We start from the raw sequence: 19,509 nt of genomic DNA, 5'->3' as shown, positions 1-19,509 counted from the left end.
AATTTCAAATCTGATTCTTTCTCAGAATGTGATGACCCTCCAAATATTGCTGATGGAACTTTCACCCCAGGAACACCACCCTACACACCAACAGATACAATCACATACAGTTGCACTGATGGTACTACACATGTACTTGAGGGTCCTCCTACGATTACTTGCGAAGCAGATGGAAGATGGAGTTCTGGACCAGCCTGTGTTTTGATAGGTATAAATTTTAGAAACATAAAATAACAAGATTGGTTTAGAACAGGAGTCACCAACCTGTGACTAGTTAATCACTAGTTTAATTCATTTTTTATATGCGGTTCTTTGATCACTCTGTTCACCCCAGTTTCACCAACTTTTCACCTTTCAAGCTACATGGGGAGATTTGTTTAATTTCACTGCTGACGAGACTGGTTTACCAGTGTGTCCAATATGCAATAAAAAACTAGTTAACAAAATGTCGATTGCATGAGACAAAAAACGTTGCATTTTATTTTGAATTTCAAAAAAGTTTGTGGCTCCCAGTATTTTTTTTACCAAGCGAAACTGGTGCTTCTAGTGTAGAATGTAGCAATTTAACAATATGTTTCACCCAATCATGATTTTGTTTTTTATAATTTGCTAAGAAATATTTTCTTTTTATTTGAAAAAACACTTGAAAGTTAAGTTAAAAACAATTACTTATGTATCAAATTGCTTTTTAATTAATAGCGTCTGTAATGCTGTTAAGGAAAATTTTTAAAAACTGACCTTAGATGACAATATCTGGGTCAAAGCAAGATTAAATTCAAAGTATTTTTTTGTTCATTTTTACCGCTTTTGTAATTATATGACAATAACGATACAAAAAGGATACGAACAAAACTTTTTTAAAGTTAGTTTAATGATTTCTAATAATTTGTCCCTAAGAATCTAAAAATAACCGTAACACATTTTACCCTAAATCTGCACAACCATGCAAATGGGCACCCATTTGTTTGTTATTTGCAAAAACAATCATGTGTGTAGATTAAATGATGTGTATAGTAAATTGGTAAATAAGATACAAAATATATTAAAATAAAAGTATATTAGAATGCTACCTTTCTAGATTGCATTTGTTTAAATTTAAATTTATTTTTTTCAGAATGTGATGATCCTCCAACTGTTGCTGATGGAACTTTCACCCCAGGAACACCACCCTACACACCAACAGATACAATCACATACAGTTGCACTGATGGTACTACACATACACTTGAGGGACCTCCTACAATTACTTGTGAAGCAGATGGAAGATGGAGTTCTGGTCCAGCCTGTGTTTTGATAGGTATAAATTTTAGAAATATTTTCTTGTTTTTTCAGAATGGTTTAGTAGCCAATAGCGCATGTTTGTTGTTTCACTGACTTGGACATGAATAAAAGAAACCAGATTGATTTTAGAAGTGGCAATTTAATAATATTTTTCACTTAATAATGATTGTATTTGTCATCATTTACCTCTACTTTAATCTTACAGCACTGATAATTACAATCTCAAGAAACACTTGTTTTTGTTTTTATTTTGAAAAGAAACACCCAATAAATTATTCCTGATAGACTTTCCACCTGGAAAATTCTTTAAAGACATATATTGAAACAATATAGTGAAAGGCACTTTCTAGATTCATTTTTTCATTTTTTCTCTTGATTTTGGATTAGTAACATAATCAGGCTTCTGCAATTCTTCAAACTAAACAAACACTTCCAAAAAGAGAAGAATGTTATTTACTTTGTTAGTGTTGCATCTTCTATGTGATCTCAACCTATTGATTTGAATATCTGTTATATGCTAAACTTTTTTTCAAATGCCGATTAAACCTATTAGTTTTACAGCCAGTCTCATTAAGAAAATATTTCTTACAAATTTACCTTTTTTCAAATTCGCCTTTGTTGTTTGTTTAATTTGAAATCCGATGTTTTCACAGAATGTGATGATCCTCCAACTATTGCTGATGGAACTTTCACCCCAGGAACACCACCTTACACACCAACAGATACAATCACATACAGTTGCACTGATAGTACTACACATACACTTGAGGGACCTCCTACAATTACATGTGGAGCAGATGGAAGATGGAGTTCCGGTCCAACCTGCATTTTGATAGGTAAACATTTTGAAAACATTAAAGAAACAAGATTGGTTTTGAATAAGAATCACCGACCCATGACTCTTTGATCACTAGTTTAATTAATTTATTTAAACAATTTTCATATGCGGTTCTTTGATCACTCTGATGCACCCCAGTTTGACCAACTTTTATAGCTACATGGGGAGATTTATTAATTTCACTGCTGACGAGACTGGTTTACCAGTGTGTCCAAAATGCAATAAAAAACTAGTTAACAAAATGTCGATTGCATGAGATAAAAAACGTCGCATTTTATTTTGAATTTCAAAACAAGTTTGTGGCTCCCAGTATTTTTTTACCAAGCGAAACTGGTGCTTCTAGTGTAGAATGTAGCAATTTAACAATATGTTTTAGCTAATCATGGTTTTGTTTATCCTTACTTTATTTCTTTATTCATATATTACTGACACTCACTTTGCTTGTCATTTAAAAACACTTAATCACTCACTCCTGATAGACTTTTCCCAAGAAATTGTTAAAATAAATAAATTGAATCAATATTATGAAAGGCACTTTCTGGATTTGTTTTTCTATTCTACTGTGGATTTTGTATTATTTATGTAATCAGGCTTCTGCATTTCTTCAAAGCAAACAAGTCTTCCAAATTTAGAAGAATGTTGTTTACTTTGTTAGTTGCATCTCCAATCAGTTTTTTACGTATTGCTTTCAATATCTGTTTGACGCTAAACTATCTTTGCTGCTGTGCTGTACTTGATTTCCAAATGTCAACTTAAACTTATAGTTTTACAGAGCTCCCAGTCGCAGTAATAAAAATAGTTGGAAAATTCAAAAAATCTTTTTCACAGTTCATGTTTGTTAGGCTTAAAACCTGATTCTTTCACAGAATGTGATGACCCTCCAACCATAGCTGATGGAAGTTTCACCCCAGGAACACCACCTTACACACCAACAGATACAATCACATACAGTTGCACTGATGGTACTACACATACACTTGAGGGACCTCCTACAATTACATGTGAAGCAGATGGAAGATGGACTTCTGGTCCAGTGTGTGTTGCAATAGGTATGCTGTTACGAAAAAAAAAGTTCAGTGTGGGCTAAACATTCCCCTAAATAAAACCCACCAGGTTGACTTAAAATGTAGTCAGAAGATAAATGTTTTTATTTTTCAGCTGTCCACGTTTTAATGTTTTAACCAAAAGTTTTTACATTGCAATGTTAAGCCTGTAATTGCAGTAAAGTTTTGCAACTATCAAACCAGTTTCAATCTTTAACCCATATGTTTTCCTCTAGTGTTTAATCTCTTAGTTCATTTATTGTGTCACAAGCAATTGTAGGTAATAGTGACTCCATTTTACCATGTTGTTTTCTAGCGTTTTGCTAAATATGCAATTACACAGAACATCATTATTTATTTATGATAGTTTATCGTGTGGCACATGTTTGGTAATAACATGAAACTCAAGATAAAGAGATTGCAATAAATTTGAGTTTCTTGCACTAAAATTTGCTAAAAAAATGTGTAGACTTTAAAAAGTATAATTTTTATTGGAAAACTGAGATGTTTTTATTGTCCTACCACTAAAATGTTAAATTATGATTGAATTCACACATTGACCCTTCTGCTTGTATTTAGCAGAAAAACAATTGTTTAATGTTAGATATTGTGTAATGATACCTTCCTAAATATCAAGCGATCTTAAAATTGCAAGAAACGATGATTTAGTAATAATATATAAACAATATGCGTACCGACTTTCACATTTGATTGTTTGTCATATTGTCACTTCGTAAAGCTATTCATAGGCATTTGTATGAACAAAATTAAGTTAAACATTGTACAAATAATATGATAAGCACTATGTTTAAGTTTCTTGCAAAATGTTGGATTTGCTGACATGTCTTAAAAGTTCTAAAATATTTCTTACACCTTATTTTGTAATGTTAGGATCTGTAGAGTGCTACGATCCTCCAACTATTGCTGATGGAACTTTCACCCCAGGAACACCACCCTACACACCAACAGATACAATCACATACAGTTGCACTGATACTGCTACACATACACTTGAGGGACCTCCTACAATTACATGTGAAGCAGATGGAAGATGGAGTTCCGGTCCAACCTGCATTTTGATAGGTATAAATTTTAAAACATTAAAGAAACAAGATTGGTTTAGAACAGGAATCCCCAACCCGTGTTTCTTTGATCACTAGTTTGATTTATTTATTTAAACAATATTTTTATGCGGCTCTTTGATCACTCTGATGCACCCCATTTTGAAGAAAACAGAAGATTCATAGTGTAGCCATGCCTGCCTCAATGACGATTTGTAAAGGGCTATAATATACTATAATGTTCATTACAAATTGTTTGATAAGTCTGATCTTTGTATCTCAATCACAGCTTAACAGCCACACAGGGTGTCTCTTTTTTCTTTGTATTCTTGAGTAAACGTTTCAAAAGCGAACAATTAAATCAGCTTCCACATCACCGAAGGGAGAAAATTAAAGAAATAGACTAACAGAATACTCAAAATCGGCTCTGGATCAATTTGAAAACAAGCTATATATAGTAACGCAAAAACTTGGTTTTACAGTAAACCTTTTTTCCTTTAAGTTATAGAATTTATTTTATGGCAAAGGTGCGATTTATAATGTCATAGCGCCATCTAACCGAGCTGCTATGCTTCTTCTCAAGTACGAGCGGCTGTGTTCTACTTTAAACTTTAAACGGAAACAACAGTACAAACAAGAGGAAGTATGCGTAATGATGAACAAACACCTTATGTTTGTGCAGAACATTCGAGAATAACCAAATGACTGAAAATATCTTTGAAAACTTATTGTGATGAGTGAAACACATTTCCTGTGGTTGTATGAAATAATGTTGCACACGAAAATGCACATGTTAATGTAAACATTGCACATATTAATATCATGACCGCTACAATAGCTACTTGGGGAGACTCATTTAATTTCACTCCTGCCGAAACTGGTTTACCAGTGTGCACAATATGCAATAGCAAACTAGATAACAACAAAATTCGATTGTCATGAGATAAAACACCTTGCTTTTCATTTCAAATCGCAAAACAGCTTTGTGGCCCCCAGTATTTTTTTCCAAGCGAATCTGGTCCAAATGGATCTTTGAATAGTAAAGGTTGGTGCTTCTGGGTTAGAATGTAGCAATGTAACAATATGTTTCACCCAATCATGGTTTTGTTTGTCCTTACTTTATTTATTTATTCATATGTTATTGACAGTTTGTTGAGAAACATTTTTATTTATTTAACTGATTTTGCTGTTGTGCTGTTCCGAATTTACAAATGTCAATTGAAACCTGTAGTTTTACAGAGCTCTCAGTCTCAGTAAGGAAAAGAGTCAGAAAATTTAAAAAAAATTTTTTTCCCAGTTCATGTTTGTTGTTTGTTTGACTTAAAATCTGCTTCTTTTTTAGAATGTGATGACCCTCCAACTATTGCTGATGGAACTTTCACCCCAGGAACACCACCCTACACACCAACAGATACAATCACATACACTTGCACTGATCCTGCTACACATACACTTGAGGGACCTCCTACGATTACATGTGAAGCAGATGGAAGATGGAGTTCCGGTCCAACCTGCCTTTTGATAGGTAAAAGTCTAGAAATATAAAGAAAAAAAATGGTTTATAATGTAGGAAAGTACTAACATGTTTATCTCAATCAGGTTTTATTTGTCCCCACTTTATATTTCTTTATTCATACATTACTGACAATGATTTTGCTAAGACACATTTACTTTTAATTTTTTATCAAAAAAAATACTCAATAATTTTTTCTTAATTGTCATACCACCAAGAAAATTGTTAACATGACTGAGAGATAAATTAAACCAATCTTGTGAAAGGCACTTTTTAGATTCCTTTTTTCAGTTTTTCTCTGGATTTTGTATTATTTATGTAATAAGGCTTCTGCAATTTTTCAAACCAAACAATACTTCCAAAAGTAGAAAGAATGTTGTTTACTTTTTTAGTGTTGCATCTCCTATGCGCTCTCAACCTATTGATTTGAATATCTGTTTTATGCTAAACTCTCTTTGTTGTTGTGCTGTACTGAGTTTTTGAATGTTAACTGAACCTAATAGTTTTACAGAGCTCTCCGTCTCATTTGCAAAATATTTCTGACAAAAGTTTTCAAAAATTTATCTTTTCCCAAATTCACGTTTGCTGTTTGTTTAATTTCAAATCTGATTCTTTCACAGAATGTGATGACCCTCCAACTATCGCTGATGGAACTTTCACCCCAGGAACTCCACCCTACACACCAACAGATACAATCACATATAGTTGTACTGATGGTACTACACATTCACTTGAGGGACCTCCTTCAATCACTTGTGAAGCAGATGGAAGATGGAGTTCTGGACCAACCTGCCTTTTGATAGGTAAACATTCAAAAACGTTGAAGAAACAAGATTGGTTTAGAACGGGAGTCACCAACCTGTGACTTGATGATCACTAGATTCATTTATTTCTTTAAACAATTTTCGTATGCGATTCTTTGATCACTTTGATGCACCCCAGTTTGTAGAGAACAGAACATTTCAAGCTACATGGGGAAATTCATTTAGTTTCAATGCTGATGAGACTGGTTTACCAGTGTGCACAATATGCAATGACAAACTAGCTAACAACAGAAAATTGATTATCATGAGGCAAAAAAACCTTTTTTTTATTTCAAATTTCAAAACAGTTTTGTGGCTCCCAGTATTTTTTTGCTTTTTATTTCAAATTTCAAAACAGTTTTGTGGCTCCCAGTATTTTTTTCCAAGCGAATCTGATCCAAATGGATCTTTGAATAATAAAGGTTGGCGCTTCTTGTTTAGAATGTAACAATATGTTTCAACCAATCATGGTTTTGTTTATCCTTACTTTATTTCTTTTTTCATATATTACTGACAACTTGCTGAGAAACATTTTCTTTTCATTAAAAAAAACACTTAATCACTCATGCCTGCTGGGCTTTTCCCAAGAAATTGTTAAAATAAATTAATTCAATCAATATAATGAAAGGCATTTTCTGGATTTGTTTTTCTATTCTACTCTGGATTTTGTTCAATTTATGTAATCAGGCTTCTTAAGTTCTTCAATCCAAACAAGACTTGAATGTTATTTACTTTGTTAGTGTGCATCTCCTGTATCATCTTAACTTATTGCCTTGAATATGTGTTTTATGTTAAACTGATTTTGCTGTTTAGCTGTTTCGAATTTACAAATGTCAACTGAAACCTGTAGTTTTACAGAGCTTTCAGTCTCAGTAAGGAAAAGAGTAAAAAAATTCAAAAAAATATTTCTTCCAGTTCATGTTTGTTGTTTGTGTGACTTGAAATTTCATTCTTGTTTAGAATGTGATGATCCTCCAACTATTGCTGATGGAACTTTCACCCCAGGAACACCACCCTACACACCAACAGATACAATCACATACAGTTGCACTGATGGTACTACACATTCACTTGAGGGAACTCCTACGATTACGTGTGAAGCAGATGGAAGATGGAGTTCTGGACCAGCCTGTGTTTTGATAGGTGAAAATTTTGGAAATTTTTTTTTTCTATTTTCGGAATGGTTTATGAGCCAATAGCACGCATGTTGGTTGTTTCACTGACTTGGACATGAATAAAAGAAACTAGATTATTTTAGATGTAGCAGTGTAATAATATTTTTTACTCAATAATAATTGTATTTATCTTCATTCACCCCTACTTCAATCTTACATCACTGGTAATTGCAATCCCAAGAAACACTTGTTTTTGTTTTTATTTTGAAATAAAACACCCAATAAATTATTCCTGTTAGACTTTCCACCTGGAAAATTCTTAAAAGAGATAAAATTGAACCAATATTGTGAAAGGGAATTTCAAGATTCGCTTTTTCAGTTTTTCTCTGGATTTTATAATAATGACATAATCAGGCTTCTCCAATTCTTTAAACCAAACAAGACTTCCGAAAGTAGAAAGAAAGTTATTTACTTTGTTAGTGTTGCATCTCCAATGAGATCTCAACCTATTGATTTGAATATCTGTTTTATGTTAAACTATCTTTGCTGTTGTGCTCCACCCAATTTTCAAATGTTAACTGAACCTAATATTTTTGCAGAGCTCTCAGTCTCATCAAGAAAATATTTCTGACAAAAGTTTTCGAACATTTACGTTTTCTCAAATTCACTTTTGCCGTTTGCTTAATTTGAAATCTGATTCTTTTACAGAATGTGATGATCCTCCAACTATTGCTGATGGAACTTTCACCCCAGGAACACCACCTTACACACCAACAGATACAATCACATACAGTTGCACTGATGGTACTACACATACACTTGAGGGACCTCCTACAATTACATGTGGAGCAGATGGAAGATGGAGTTCTGGACCAGCCTGTGTTTTGATAGGTGAAAATTTTAGAAATGTTTTTTGCAGTTGATGTTTGTTGTTTGTGTGACTTAAAATCTGTTTCCTTTTCAGAATGTGATGACCCTCCAACTATTGCTGATGGAACTTTCACCCCAGGAACACCACCTTACACACCAACAGATACAATCACATACAGTTGCACTGATGGTACTACACATTCACTTGAGGGAACTCCTACGATTACGTGTGAAGCAGATGGAAGATGGAGTTCTGGACCAGCCTGTGTTTTGATAGGTGAAAATTTTGGAAATATTTTTTTTCTATTTTAAGAATAGTTTATGGGCCAATAGGATGCATGTTGGTTGTTTCACTGACTTGGGCATGAATAAAAGAAACTAGATTATTTTAGATGTAGCAGTGTAAAAATATTTTTTACTCAATAATAATTGTATTTATCTTCATTCACCTCTACTTCAATTTTACATCACTGGTAATTGCAATCCCAAGAAACACTTGTTTTTGTTTTTATTTTGAAATAAAACACCCAATAAATTATTTCTGTTAGACTTTCCACCTGGAAAATTCTTAAAAGAGATAAAATTGAACCAATATTGTGAAAGGGAATTTCAAGATTCGCTTTTTCAGTTTTTCTCTGGATTTTATAATAATGATATAATCAGGCTTCTGCAATTCTTTAAACCAAACAAGACTTCCGAAAGTAGAAAGAAAGTTGTTTACTTTGTTAGTGTTGCATCTCCAATGAGATCTCAACCTATTGATTTGAATATCTGTTTGATGTTAAACTATCTTTGCTGTTGTGCTCCACCAAATTTTCAAATGTTAACTGAACCTAATATTTTTGCAGAGCTCTCAGTCTCATCAAGAAAATATTTCTGACAAAAGTTTTCGAACATTTACGTTTTCTCAAATTCACTTTTGCCGTTTGCTTAATTTGAAATCTGATTCTTTTACAGAATGTGATGATCCTCCAACTATTGCTGATGGAACTTTCACCCCAGGAACACCACCTTACACACCAACAGATACAATCACATACAGTTGCACTGATAGTACTACACATACACTTGAGGGACCCAATCCAATTACATGTGGAGCAGATGGAAGATGGACTTCTGGTCCAACCTGCCTTTTGATAGGTGAAAATCTAGAAATATAAAGAAAAAAATTGTTTATAATGTAGCAAAGTACTAACATGTTTAACTTAATCAGGTTTTATTTGTCCCCACTTTATATATTATTATTATTCCTACATTACTGACAATGATTTTGCTAAGACACATTTACTTTTAATTTTTTATTAAAAAAAATACTCAATATTTTTTTCTTAATTGTCATACCACCAAGAAAATTGTTTCACTAAATAAATTGAACAAATATTGTGAAAGAAATTTTCTGGTTTCAGCTTTTTGTTTTTCTCTGGATTTTGTATTGTTTACATAATTATACCTCTGCAATGCCATATACCAAACAGGACTTCCAAAGTAGAAGAATGTTATTTATATTGTTGGTATTGCATCTCATATCAGATCTTGAATTATTACTTTTACTATCTGTTTTATGCTAAACTATCTTCGTTGTTGTGCTGTACCAAATTTTTAAATGTCAACTGAACCCAATAGTTTTACAAAGCTCTCAGTCATGTTAAAAAATATTTCTTACATATGTTTTTTAAATTTTCCTTTTTACCCAATTCACTTTTGTTGTTTTTTAATTTGAAATCTGATTCTTTCTCAGAATGTGATGACCCTCCAACTATTGCTGATGGAACTTTCACCCCAGGAACCCCACCCTACACACCAACAGATACAATCACATACAGTTGCACTGATGGTACTACACATTCACTTGAGGGAACTCCTACGATTACTTGTGAAGCAGATGGAAGATGGAGTTCTGGACCAGCCTGTGTTTTGATAGGTGAAATATTTTTTTTTTCAGAATGGTTTATGAGCCAATAGGATGCATGTTGGTTGTTTCACTGACTTGGACATGAATAAAAGAAACTAGATTATTTTAGATGTAGCAGTGTAATAATATTTTTAACTCAATAATAATTGTATTCATCTTCATTTATATCTACTTTAATCTTACATCACTGGTAATTGCAATCACAAGAAACACTTGTTTTTGTTTTTATTTTGAAATGAAACATCCAATTAATTTTTCATGATAGATTTTTCACCTGGATAACTCTTACTAGAGATAAATTAAATCAATATAGTGAAAGGCACTTTCTAGATTCACTTTTTCAGTTTTTCTCTGGATTTTATAATAATGACATAATCAGGCTTCTGCAATTCTTCAAACCAAACAAAACTTCCGAAAGTAGAAAGAATGTTGTTTACTTTTTTAGTGTTGCATCTCCTATGAGATCTCAACCTATTGATTTGAATATCTGTTTTATGTTAAACTATCTTTGCTGTTGTGCTCCACCGAATTTACAAATGTTAACTGAACCTAATAGTTTTACAGAGCTCTCCGTCTCATTAAGAAACTATTTTCGACAAACATTTTAAAATTTACCTTTACCTCAATTTGTGTTCGCTGTTTGTTTATTTTCAAATCTGATTTTTTCATAGGATGTGATGACCCTCCAACTATTGCTGATGGAACTTTCACACCAGGAACGCCACCCTACACACCAACAGATACAATTACATACAGTTGCACTGATAGTACTACACATGTACTTGAGGGACCTCCTACAATTACTTGTGAAGCAGATGGAAGATGGAGTTCTGGACCAGCCTGTGTTTTGATAGGTATAAATTTTAGAAATATTTTTTTTTCTATTTTCAGAATGGTTTATGAGCCAATAGGGTGCATGTTGGTTGTTTCACTGACTTGGATATGAATAAAAAAAACTGGATTATTTTAGATGTAGCAGTGTAAAAATATTTTTTACTCAATAATAATTGTATTTATCTTCATTCACCTCTACTTCAATCTTACATCACTGGTAATTGCAATCCCAATAATCACTTGTTTTTGTTTTTATTTTCAAATAAAACATCCAATAAATTATTCCTGATAGATTTTCCACCTGGAAACTTCTTGAAAGAGATAAATTGAACCAATATTGTGAAAGGCACTTTCTAGATTCGCTTTTTCAGTTTTTCTCTGGATTTTATAATAATGACATAATCAGGCTTCTGCAATTCTTTAAACCAAACAAGACTTCTGAAAGTAGAAAGAATGTCGTTTACTTTGTTAGTGTTGCATCTCTTATGAGATCTCAACCTATTGATTTGAATATCTGTTTTATACTAATCTACCTTTGTTCTTGTGCTGTACCCAATTTTCAAATGTTAACTGAACTTAATAGTTTTACAGAGTTCTCCGTCTGATCAAGTAAATATTTCTGACCAAATTTTTGAACATTTACGTTTTCCCGAATTCACGTTTGCTGTTTGTTTAATTTGAAATCTCATTCTTTCACAGAATGTGATGACCCTCCAACTATTGCTGATGGAACTTTCACCCCAGGAACACCACCCTACACACCAACAGATACAATTACATACAGTTGCTCTGATAGTACTACACATACACTTGAGAGACCCAATCCAATTACATGTGGAGCAGATGGAAGATGGACTTCTGGTCCAACCTGCCTTTTGATAGGTAAAAATTTAGAAATATAAAGAATAAAATGGTTTATAATATAGGAAAGTAATAACATGTTTAACTTAATCAGGTTTTATTTGTCCCCACTTTATATATTATTATTATTCCTACATTACTGACAATGATTTTGCTAAGACACATTTACTTTTAATTTTTTATTTAAAAAAACACTCAATAAATTTTTCTTAATTGACATACCACCAAGAAAATTGTTTCAAAAAATAAATTGAACAAATACTGTGAAAGACGTTGTCTGATTTCAGCTTTTTGTTTTTCTCTACCAAACAGGACTTCCAAAGTAGAAGAATGTTATTTACATTGTTGGTATTGCATCTCATATCAGATCTTCACTTATTACTTTTACTATCTGTTTTATGCTAAACTATCTTCGTTGTTGTGCTGTACCAAATTTTTAAATGTCAACTGAACCCAATAGTTTTACAAAGCTCTCAGTCATGTTAAAAAATATTTCTTACATATGTTTTTTAAATTTTCCTTTTTACCCAATTCACTTTTGTTGTTTTTTAATTTGAAATCTGATTCTTTCTCAGAATGTGATGACCCTCCAACTATTGCTGATGGAACTTTCACCCCAGGAACCCCACCCTACACACCAACAGATACAATCACATACAGTTGCACTGATGGTACTACACATTCACTTGAGGGAACTCCTACGATTACTTGTGAAGCAGATGGAAGATGGAGTTCTGGACCAGCCTGTGTTTTGATAGGTGAAATATTTTTTTTTTTCAGAATGGTTTATGAGCCAATAGGATGCATGTTGGTTGTTTCACTGACTTGGACATGAATAAAAGAAACTAGATTATTTTAGATGTAGCAGTGTAATAATATTTTTAACTCAATAATAATTGTATTTATCTTCATTTATATCTACTTTAATCTTACATCACTGGTAATTACAATCCCAAGAAACACTTGTTTTTGTTTTTATTTTGAAATGCAACACCCAGTAAATTATTTCTGATAGACTTTCCACCTGAAAAATTGTTTAAATAGATATTTCAATGTCTTATTTGCCACGCTTTGAAATTTAAACAATTTCATAAACAAAACAAAATTAACGTAGTAACTGCGCGACCGGGTCAGTGAGAGCCAAACATTGGCCATCGAGTCACTTGACCTGGTACTGTTCACCTAATAATTAAAAGGGAAAGGGACGGAGGGCGATGAATGGATGTGTTGAATGTTGATGTTGGAACGGCTAAATAAATTGAACTAATATTGTAAAAGGCACTTTCTAGATTCCTTTTTTAAGCTTTTTTTTGATTTTATGTTAATGACATAATCAGGCTTCTGCAATTTTTCAAACCAAACAAGACTTCCGAAAGTAGAAATAATGTTATTTACTTTGTTAGTGCTGCATCTCTTTTGAGATCTCAACCTATTGATTTGAGTATCTGTTTTATGCTGAACTATCTTTGTTGTTGTGCTGTACTGAGTTTTTGAATGTTAACTGAACTTAATAGTTTTACAGAGCTCTTCGTCTCATTAAGAAAATATTTCTGACAAAAGTTTTTTAAAATTTTCCTTTTCCCGAATTCACGTTTACTGATTGTTAAATTTGAAATCTGATTGTTTCACAGAATGTGATGACCCTCCAACTATTGCTGATGGAACTTATTAAACATAAATGAAATGTGGTTGTGCTATTAGTCATTAAATCGATGCTAAACCTTTTTTAATAAAAGAAATTAGTACAGACATGCACAGACATTTGGTTATTCTCCGTAATTTGGCAGAGCCATGTATTCTCCACAGGTATTTTTTTCACATTATTTAACAGGTTTCTCTGGGACACTTGGTTAATTGAACTTTGGTCTTTAACATTTCAATCACTTGCTTAAATAACCTTAAACATAAATGTTACTAGGTGTAATTAATACAAAAATATAAGCTAAAAAGTAAATTATCATGCTTTAGTCCAATTTATTTTGGGAAAGTCTGTATAATGCTGGCTACACACTTTGCAGTGCTTATGTTTACACTCCATTTCATAAAAATGTCACCAATTTGTCACAATAAATTGATTTTGCACCTAAATTAAGATTTACTGCATAGGAGCAAGCTGTTTGATTATTTGAAATTGCGTAAAAAATTATTTCCTAAATTTTCAAACATTAACAAATTTCAAAAATTCAAATAATTATTTGTTTGATAACAGCCCTTCATCAGTGCAGATGTATTAAAACAGTCATCTATTGGCTTGATGATTTTACAACGGTTATCTAGGCATCTCGCCAATATCTTCTGTATTGAATGGACCTTGTGGACCGAAACGGTGTGCCTATCAATGTTTACTTATTAATTATTGCACATCTCCCTGGGTTCATATTGATGTTGTGACACTGAGACACTTTGGTTCCCAAGCAGTTACTTAGCCATTGTGAATACAGTCCTTTTGACATTTTCCTAGCTCATGTTTGTTGTTTGGTTAACTTAAAACCTGATTCTTTCTCAGAATGTGATGACCCTCCAACTATTGCTGATGGAACTTTCACCCCAGGAACACCACCTTACACACCAACAGATACAATTACATACAGTTGTACTGATGGTACTACACATTCACTTGAGGGTCCTCCTACAATTACATGTGGAGCAGATGGAAGATGGACTTCTGGACCAACCTGCCTTTTGATAGGTAAACATTTTAGAATCGGTAAAGAAACAAGATTGATTTAGAACAGGAGTCACCGACCCGTAACTCGTTGATCTCTAGTTTGATTGATTTCTTTAAACAATTTTTGTATGTGGCTCTTTAAATACTGTGATGCACCCCAGTTTGTAGAGAACAGAACATTTCAAGCTACATGGGGAGTTTCATTTAGTTTCAATGCTGATGAGACTGGTTTACCAGTGTGCACAATATGCAATGGAAAACTAGCTAACAACAGAAAATTGATTATCATGAGGCAAAAAAACCTTGCTTTTTATTTCAAATTTCAAAACAGTTTTGTGGCTCCCAGTATTTTTTTCCAAGCGAATCTGATCCAAATGGATCTTTGAATAATAAAGGTTGGCGCTTCTTGTTTAGAATGTAGCAATGTAACAATATGTTTCAACCAATCATGGTTTTGTTTATCCTTACTTTATTTCTTTTTTCATATATTACTGACAATTTGCTGAGAAACATTTTCTTTTCATTAAAAAAAAACACTTAATCACTCATGCCTGCTGGGCTTTTCCCAAGAAATTGTTAAAATAAATTAATTCAATCAATTAATGAAAGGCATTTTCTGGATTTGTTTTTCTATTCTACTCTGGATTTTGTTCAATTTATGTAATCAGGCTTCTCAAGTTCTTCAAACCAAACAAGACTTGAATGTTATTTACTTTGTTAGTTTGCATCTCCTGTATCATCTTAACTTATTGCCTTGAATATGTGATTTATGTTAAACTGATTTTGCTGTTTAGCTGTTTCGAATTTACAAATGTCAACTGAAACCTATGGTTTTACAGAGCTCTCAGTCTCAGTAAGGAAAAGAGTCAAAAAATTCAAAAAAATATTTCTTCCAGTTCATGTTTGTTGTTTGTGTGACTTAAAATCTGTTTCCTTTTCAGAATGTGATGATCCTCCAACTATTGCTGATGGAACTTTCACCCCAGGAACACCACCCTACACACCAACAGATACAATCACATACAGTTGTACTGATGGTACTACACATACACTTGAGGGAACTCCTATGATTACGTGTGAAGCAGATGGAAGATGGAGTTCTGGACCAGCCTGTGTTTTGATAGGTGAAAATTTTGGAAATATTTTTTTTCTATTTTCGGAATGGTTTATGAGCCAATAGCACGCATGTTGGTTGTTTCACTGACTTGGATATGAATAAAAGAAACTAGATTATTTTAGATGTAGCAGTGTAAAAATATTTTTTACTCAATAATAATTGTGTTTATCTTCATTTATATCTACTTCAATCTTACATCACTGGTAATTGCAATCCCAAGAAACACTTGTTTTTGTTTTTATTTTGAAATAAAACACCCAATAAATTATTCCTGTTAGACTTTCCACCTGGAAAATTCTTAAAAGAGATAAAATTGAACCAATATTGTGAAAGGGAATTTCAAGATTCGCTTTTTCAGTTTTTCTCTGGATTTTATAATAATGATATAATCAGGCTTCTGCAATTCTTTAAACCAAACAAGACTTCCGAAAGTAGAAAGAATGTCGTTTACTTTGTTAGTGTTGCATCTCCAATGAGATCTCAACCTATTGATTTGAATATATGTTTTATGTTAAACTATCTTTGCTGTTGTGCTCCACCAAATTTTCATATGTTAACTGAACCTAATATTTTTGCAGAGCTCTCCGTCTCATCAAGAAAATATTTCTGACAAAAGTTTTCGAACATTTACATTTTCTCAAATTCACTTTTGCCGTTTGCTTAATTTGAAATCTGATTCTTTTACAGAATGTGATGACCCTCCAACTATTGCTGATGGAACTTTCACCCCAGGAACACCACCTTACACACCAACAGATACAATCACATACACTTGCACTGATCCTGCTACACATACACTTGAGGGACCCAATCCAATTACATGTGGAGCAGATGGAAGATGGAGTTCTGGTCCAACCTGCCTTTTGATAGGTAAAAATCTAGAAATATAAAGAAAAAAATGGTTTATAATGTAGGAAAGTACTAACATGTTTATCTCAATCAGGTTTTATTTGTCCCCACTTTATATATTATTATTATTCCTACATTACTGACAATGATTTTGCTAAGACACATTTACTTTTAATTTTTTGTTAAAAAAAATACTCAATAATTTTTTCTTAATTGTCATCCCACCAAGAAAATTGTTAACATGACTGAGAGATAAATTAAACCAATCTTGTGAAAGGCACTTTTTAGATTCCTTTTTTCAGTTTTTCTCTGGATTTTGTATTATTTATGTAATAAGGCTTCTGCAATTTTTCAAACCAAACAATACTTCCAAAAGTAGAAAGAATGTTGTTTACTTTGTTAGTGCTGCATATCCTATGCGCTCTCAACCTATTGATTTGAATATCTGTTTTATGCTAAACTCTCTTTGTTGTTGTGCTGTACTGAGTTTTTGAATGTTAACTGAACCATAGTTTTACAGAGCTCTCCGTCTCATTTGCAAAATATTTCTGACAAAAGTTTTCAAAAATTTATCTTTTCCCAAATTCGCGTTTGCTGTTTGTTTAATTTCAAATCTGATTCTTTCACAGATTGTGATGATCCTCCAACTATCGCTGATGGAACTTTCACCCCAGGAACACCACCCTACACACCAACAGATACAATTACATATAGTTGCACTGATAGTACTACACATACACTTGAGGGACCTCCTTCAATTACATGTGGAGCAGATGGAAGATGGAGTTCTGGACCAACCTGCCTTTTGATAGGTAAACATTTTAGAATCGGTAAAGAAACAAGATTGATTTAGAACAGGAGTCACCAACCTGTGACTTGATGATCACTAGATTCATTTATTTCTTTAAACAATTTTTATATGCGGCTCTTTAAATACTGTGATGCACCCCAGTTTGTAGAAAACAGAACGTTGATAGCTACATGGGGAGATTTGTTTGCTTTCACTGCTGACGAGACTGGTTTACCAGTGTGCACAATATGCAATGACAAACTAGCTAACAACAGAAAATTGATTATCATGAGGCAAAAAAACCTTGCTTTTTATTTCAAATTTCAAAACAGTTTTGTGGCTCCCAGTATTTTTTTCCAACCGAATCTGATCCAAATGGATCTTTGAATAGTAAAGGTTGGCGCTTCTTGTTTAGAATGTAGCAATGTAACAATATGTTTCAACCAATCATGGTTTTGTTTATCCTTACTTTATTTCTTTTTTCATATATTACTGACAATTTGCTGAGAAACATTTTCTTTTCATTAAAAAAAACACTTAATCACTCATGCCTGCTGGGCTTTTCCCAAGAAATTGTTAAAATAAATTAATTCAATCAATATAATGAAAGGCATTTTCTGGATTTGTTTTTCTATTCTACTCTGGATTTTGTTCAATTTATGTAATCAGGCTTCTTAAGTTCTTCAATCCAAACAAGACTTGAATGTTATTTACTTTGTTAGTGTGCATCTCCTGTATCATCTTAACTTATTGCCTTGAATATGTGATTTATGTTAAACTGATTTTGCTGTTTAGCTGTTTCGAATTTACAAATGTCAACTGAAACCTATGGTTTTACAGAGCTCTCAGTCTCAGTAAGGAAAAGAGTCAAAAAATTCAAAAAAATATTTCTTCCAGTTCATGTTTGTTGTTTGTGTGACTTAAAATCTGTTTCCTTTTCAGAATGTGATGATCCTCCAACTGTTGCTGATGGAACTTTCACCCCAGGAACACCACCCTACACACCAACAGATACAATCACATACAGTTGCACTGATGGTACTACACATTCACTTGAGGGAACTCCTACGATTACATGTGAAGCAGATGGAAGATGGAGTTCTGGACCAGCCTGTGTTTTGATAGGTGAAAATTTTGGAAATATTTTTTTTCTATTTTCGGAATGGTTTATGAGCCAATAGCATGCATGTTGGTTGTTTCACTGACTTGGACATGAAAACAAGAAACTAGATTATTTTAGATGTAGCAGTGTAATAATATTTTTTAAATAAAACACCCAATAAATTATTCCTGTTAGACTTTCCACCTGGAAAATTCTTAAAAGAGATAAAATTGAACCAATATTGTGAAAGGGAATTTCAAGATTCGCTTTTTCAGTTTTTCTCTGGATTTTATAATAATGACATAATCAGGCTTCTGCAATTCTTTAAACCAAACAAGACTTCCGAAAGTAGAAAGAAAGTTATTTACTTTGTTAGTGTTGCATCTCCAATGAGATCTCAACCTATTGATTTGAATATATGTTTTATGTTAAACTATCTTTGCTGTTGTGCTCCACCAAATTTTCAAATGTTAACTGAACCTAATATTTTTGCAGAGCTCTCAGTCTCATCAAGAAAATATTTCTGACAAAAGTTTTCGAACATTTACGTTTTCTCAAATTCACTTTTGCCGTTTGCTTAATTTGAAATCTGATTCTTTTACAGAATGTGATGATCCTCCAACTATTGCTGATGGAACTTTCACCCCAGGAACACCACCTTACACACCAACAGATACAATCACATACAGTTGCACTGATGGTACTACACATACACTTGAGGGACCCAATCCAATTACATGTGGAGCAGATGGAAGATGGAGTTCTGGTCCAACCTGCCTTTTGATAGGTAAAAATCTAGAAATATAAAGAAAAAAATTGTTTATAATGTAGGAAAGTAATAACATGTTTAAC

The 19,509-nt window shown here is 32.9% G+C and overlaps 1 protein-coding gene across 4 annotated transcripts in view; it reads left to right on the top strand.

The window, feature by feature from the left end:
* LOC145215659 (sushi, von Willebrand factor type A, EGF and pentraxin domain-containing protein 1-like) overlaps window positions 1-19,509 on the top strand; it is a 96,461-nt gene that overhangs the window by 69,171 nt on the left and 7,781 nt on the right. For all 4 annotated transcript variants that reach the window (XM_080084392.1, XM_080084394.1, XM_080084395.1 and 1 more), the window contains 20 exons: window positions 26-208; window positions 1,115-1,297; window positions 1,935-2,117; window positions 2,986-3,168; window positions 4,054-4,245; window positions 5,566-5,748; window positions 6,357-6,539; window positions 7,500-7,682; window positions 8,363-8,545; window positions 8,619-8,801; window positions 9,482-9,664; window positions 10,263-10,445; window positions 11,108-11,290; window positions 11,970-12,152; window positions 12,707-12,889; window positions 15,741-15,923; window positions 16,604-16,786; window positions 17,395-17,577; window positions 18,498-18,680; window positions 19,262-19,444. In XM_080084392.1, coding sequence (XP_079940518.1) covers window positions 26-208; window positions 1,115-1,297; window positions 1,935-2,117; window positions 2,986-3,168; window positions 4,054-4,245; window positions 5,566-5,748; window positions 6,357-6,539; window positions 7,500-7,682; window positions 8,363-8,545; window positions 8,619-8,801; window positions 9,482-9,664; window positions 10,263-10,445; window positions 11,108-11,290; window positions 11,970-12,152; window positions 12,707-12,889; window positions 15,741-15,923; window positions 16,604-16,786; window positions 17,395-17,577; window positions 18,498-18,680; window positions 19,262-19,444 — 3,669 coding nt within the window. The remainder of the gene's footprint in view (window positions 1-25; window positions 209-1,114; window positions 1,298-1,934; window positions 2,118-2,985; window positions 3,169-4,053; window positions 4,246-5,565; window positions 5,749-6,356; window positions 6,540-7,499; window positions 7,683-8,362; window positions 8,546-8,618; window positions 8,802-9,481; window positions 9,665-10,262; window positions 10,446-11,107; window positions 11,291-11,969; window positions 12,153-12,706; window positions 12,890-15,740; window positions 15,924-16,603; window positions 16,787-17,394; window positions 17,578-18,497; window positions 18,681-19,261; window positions 19,445-19,509) is intronic.

The sequence above is a fragment of the Phallusia mammillata genome, chromosome 2 (assembly GCF_965637545.1).
Source record: "Phallusia mammillata chromosome 2, kaPhaMamm4.hap1.1, whole genome shotgun sequence".
Classification (NCBI taxonomy): domain Eukaryota; kingdom Metazoa; phylum Chordata; class Ascidiacea; order Phlebobranchia; family Ascidiidae; genus Phallusia; species Phallusia mammillata.
The sequence above is the reverse complement of the archived record's forward strand: the minus strand, read 5'-3'. Positions and strand labels throughout refer to the sequence as shown.